This window comes from Orycteropus afer, unplaced genomic scaffold (genome assembly GCF_000298275.1).
Source record: "Orycteropus afer afer isolate SDZICR_OR568_19922 unplaced genomic scaffold, OryAfe1.0 scaffold00330, whole genome shotgun sequence".
NCBI lineage: Eukaryota > Metazoa > Chordata > Mammalia > Tubulidentata > Orycteropodidae > Orycteropus > Orycteropus afer.
This window is the reverse complement of record NW_006921917.1, coordinates 2089726-2094395: the sequence shown is the minus strand read 5'-3', so window position 1 is coordinate 2094395 and position 4670 is coordinate 2089726. Positions and strand designations below refer to the sequence as shown.

At 44.7% G+C, this 4670-nt stretch overlaps 1 protein-coding gene and 1 non-coding gene across 2 annotated transcripts; both read right to left on the bottom strand.

The window, feature by feature from the left end:
- Positions 1 to 478: 478 nt before the first annotated feature.
- LOC122151202 lies at positions 479 to 614 on the bottom strand. Its single transcript, XR_006164034.1, has one exon. It is a non-coding gene; the product is annotated as a U8 small nucleolar RNA (small nucleolar RNA).
- Positions 615 to 1636: 1022 nt separating this feature from the next.
- On the bottom strand, positions 1637 to 3395 carry TMEM107 (transmembrane protein 107). Its single transcript, XM_007952349.1, has 5 exons — positions 3309 to 3395; positions 3092 to 3159; positions 2890 to 2990; positions 1889 to 1985; positions 1637 to 1706 (listed from the first exon to the last, which is right to left on the bottom strand). The coding sequence occupies exons 1-5, from the start codon at positions 3393 to 3395 to the stop codon at positions 1637 to 1639; spliced, it is 423 nt and encodes a 140-aa protein (XP_007950540.1).
- Positions 3396 to 4670: the final 1275 nt, after the last annotated feature.

Below are 4670 nucleotides of genomic sequence, written 5' to 3'. Positions count from 1 at the left end.
GAGTGGTTAAGGCGATGGACTAGAAATCCATTGGGGTCTCCCCGCGCAGGTTCGAATCCTGCCGACTACGCATAGTTTTCTTTCAACTCACTGACAACATTTCTCTTAGGTCCAGTTGGTCCCCTGAAAAATTACCCTTTCTGGAAGCCTAGCCTCGGGTAGTGTGCCGACAATTTACCGTGGGGAAATTCTGGTGAGACCTATGATGTATACAGTAACATTAGTATTTCTCAAATTGATTCCAAGTCAGATTAAATTTCCTACACAATAATTTCTAACAGAAATAGATAGCTTCATCTATTCTTACACCGAGTGGTAGATAGATTTAAAATAATTACTCTACTTTCTATATGCTGTAAACGGTACACCACTGGAATATCTTTGTTTTCCTCGGTACACCACTGGAATATCTTTGTTTTCCTTTCTTTTTCTCATTTTTTAAAAACAAGTAACGAAAGCTTATGTAGATCGTCAGAAAATCAGATAGGAGTAACCAGGATGTTGCAGGTCCTGGTTAGCATGGAAACGTTAATCACGTATCATGCGAGCTCCAATCATCATATTATCACTGCTCTCCAAAAGGAGGAACAGGTAAGGATTAACCTTACTGACGATAAACAGAAGTGGTGTGTCATTCTGCACTTAGTGAAAAAGATTCTGCTTTTAGCTAGGGTGAGTATAAAATCGTTGGCCCAGGCAACTTAACCTTAGTTAGGTTTCGCCATTCCTGTAGCTACCTTTTTCTGTGGATCTTTTAGAATCTATATATTTTTACATTCAGCTTCCCAAAAACAAATAAACCAATTCCTCCCAGACTGCTCCACAAACTTACGTGCTGGGAGAAGGACCCGGACGCAGCCCCTAATTTACATATCTCCGCCCCCTTCCATCAGACTCGTACCGTAATAACCAAAATAAAAGCGACACCTGCAATCACATGGTCTGCAAGTCTGGAAAACTCAGGTTTCTTCAGTGTTGGCCACCTCGATTCTCCCTTGACATTTTTACCACAAGTCTCTTTTTTTCCCAATATTTTATTGTTTTAGGTGAAAGTTTTACACAGCATATTATTAGGTTCCCATTTAACACTTGTACAAATTGTTGCGTGGCATTAGCTACAATGTTCACAATGTGTCAGCATTCTCATTACAGTATTTCCCATCTGTTTGTTCTGTTTCCATTTATCTAATTTCCCTGCCCCTCCTTGCCTTTTCAACTTTGCTTATGACCGTTGGTCTCCTAGAATTATTATTTTTTTTTTTTAAGAGAGCACATTCCTTAAGGGTGATAATGTTTGACATTTATTTTTGTATTTCTAAATTGTATTATAAAAATTTCAAACACAAAGACTAGTACAATGAACTGCCATGTGCCCATAACCTGGTTTCAAAAACTATCAATTAATGGCTATCGTTTGACATTTTTAAGTTAAGTCTTGATCTTATTATACATTCTATTATAAATTGCTAAATAAAACTTGAATAATCCCAGACTCGGGAGTATATCAATTCGGGAGATAATTATCCCAACAGTGACATCATCTTTGAGATGTCGTTTCAGGGTGAGGAAAGAAGTCTATCCCTTCCTGCCCCTTGCTCCTCCAGCCTTCATCCCTCCATTCCAGTCTTGAAGGTGATCACAAAGGTTTCTTTTTCAGTCCAAAGATAGCGACGAATAATGCCATTTCAGTGACAGCTGGGAGGGCGCTGGGGGAGGTAGGTGGTGGATTCAGGGACCCTTAAAAATACCCAAATCCCCAAACCAGAGACCCCACCCTCAAAGTGTAGGGAGAAGGGACTTAAGGATGTTGAGTGGATCTGGCATGTCACACATGGGGGCAGGTTCCAATTTGGGGTAAACCTTCCTTCCCTATCCCCAAGTACCTCACCTGCAGAAGGCAAAAATGTACCAGTATGTGGTGCACTCCCAACGCTCAAGTACGAAGAAGGATAGTGCCACAGATGCGCTACAGTGTGCCGTGATGGCTCGGGCACACGCTGGAGTTAAGGAAAGCCTTGGTATGTAGTGATGGGCCAAAGTGGGGCTGCCATCTGGACCCAGGTGAATCTCTAGCTCCCTCACCACACTGCAAGCGTCAGAGCCCAAAGTCCAGCCTTCTACGTTTTAGAACAGCCCTGTGAGGAGGGGTTGGAGCTGAGGATGCACACCTGGGACCCCAGGCCACTCCCACCCCATAACCCGGGGGAGCTCCAGGTGAGGGAAGAGTAGGTGCCCCATCTCCCCAGAGGCCACACAGGAATGCTCACAGAAACTTGATGGACTCAGCTGGAATCGCCCTCTACCTCCCTGGGATCTCTGGCCCACAATTCAGGTGTCCAGAGCCTTCCCTAATCTATGTCCCTCACTTCCTCTTGTCTCTCTTGAGTTCCCACAGTGCTTTATATCCTCTTACACAATCCTATAGCACAGTGCTTATTAGAGAGGTTTGTCTTCTCTTAAAGGTTGTTGTTGTTATGTGCCGTTGAGTCGGCCCCGACTCATAGCGACCCCTCCTTGGGTTTCCCAGGCAGTATCATTACAGAAGTAGGATTGCCCAACCTTCCTTCCGAGGAGGAGCTGGTGGGTTTGAACCGCCAGTCTTCTGGTTAGCAGTCAAGTGCCTTAGGCACTATGCTACCAGAGCTCCTTCTTGGTGGTATTTTATTCCCATTTCTGGATCTCCAGTGTCTGGTGTGTAGCAGGGGCTTAACACATATTTGAAGAATGTATTAAAAGCTTTCACATTGCCTAAGAAGATGGCTCAACTGCAGAAATTTTGTTTACCCCCTCGGGCAAACACTATTGTGCCAGAAAAGGCAAGTTAGGTAGCTTAGCAGAACAGTGATGGAAACGGGGCGTGTAGGAAAAGAGAGCAAGTGGAAAGGATACAGATGAGGCTCTGGGTGCTGTTGAATGTGGAAACTCCTGAGAAGAAACCGGCCAACTCCACCGCAAAGAGGCCCAGGGTGACAGACAGGGCTGCCACTAGCCTGCAAAGAGGAAGGGAGCTGGGTCAGTTATCCGGACTTTTTCTAACATCCCTCCACTCCCATCACCGCTTCACTGTGACCATCCCCCTCCAAGAGCTCACTGAATATCCTGCTTCTTGTACTCCTCGGGGGTGAACGTGAGAGGCAGGCAGGCCTGGATGTTGCTGTCCTGGGAGCCCGGCAGAGAGGAAGAAAAGTGTGAAAGAGGGGCGGACTGCAGGTCAGGCATGGGGCGGCTAGGGATGGAGGAACAGGAACAGGTTGATGCAGAAAAGTCCTAGGTAACGGGCGGGGTAGGGCTGGGACCTTAGGTCTTACCCGCGACCAGAACAAAGTGATGACGATCACCAGATGTGCCAGAAGCGTCAGGAAACGAGAGGGCACGAGTCCCGAGACCTGGCCCATGGCCCCTGGGGACAGGAGCACCACCCGGACCAGAGGCCTTGATCTCTTGAGGCTGGAAGTTCTAAATCGGTCACTCTTGAAGTCCCCCCAACACACACCACAAGCGCGCAAAAACTCACACGCCTCCTTTCACCGCCCTTGGCACCGCCCAGTTGCCTTGGCAACTGCGTAAATCAAGGCTGTCCTCGGATCTCTAGAAATCTCGCGAGAGCAGTAGTTTCCCAAGCCGCCATGGGCTTCCTGGACAGCGTAAATTCGGGTTCCGCGGGAGGTGGTAGCGAGACAGAGCTGAGTGGACCGCTAGTTCCTCGCTTATAGCACGCCCGTCTGTACATGAGACTGTGTAGTGTGGCGGGGCCTCGCACCGCCGAATCTGCCCACGCCCGGCGGGCGAAAGGAAAACGTCCTCCTGCCAACTGCGCACACAGGGATGACCCGGCCTCTAACCTCGGCTACGGTGCCAGGATGAACCACGCCAGGTTTAGGGCACTGGCGTTTATGTATACCCAGATATAGAGCAAATGTCTGGGTGGAAGTACGTGAAAATTCTGTGTAGTCCTTTTTTAGTAAATCAAGTTATTGATTTATTTTTATTTTAAACCAACGCAACCTTTGACAAGCTGTTTTGTAGATAACGACAAAATAATTCTAAGTTTATATGGATTGCTTAGTTTTTTTACATTTTGATTTATAATTATGTTAAACATATGATTAACATTACATAGTGGAATCTACCCAAATAAAGTACATTTAGAGGGTTAGTGGCCCCCCATCCCCATACCAGACCACACAGAATCCTTAGTTTGTTACCAATTTTAATCATAGAGTAATATGTGATAAAAATAGTTGTAAATTGCTAAATTGAATATTTATTAGATTATATGAATACTAACACCAAATTGTTTTATAAAATCTACATTGAATTACAACATTATTAGTAACTGGGTGGAACCTTTTTTTTTTTCCTCCTTTTAATTATTGCTTCATTCTCAAAAAAAGTTATCAATATAGGTTCACAAACACTACTTAGTACAATATTATAGCTAAAACACCAGAAAATTTGACAAAATCAGATGCTGTAAAAACACGCAGGAACGAAAATAGAGTGTGCAGACAAAAATGTGATTCCACGCTCACTGTAATTGATAATAATGACAGCTCTGACCAGAACATATTAGAGGTTTAAAAAGGTAAATTAGCATCCAGTTTTAGCTTTTGTTGTTATAACTATAGGGGTATATATATTTTTAAATTTCTGTTGTGATTTGGGTGAAA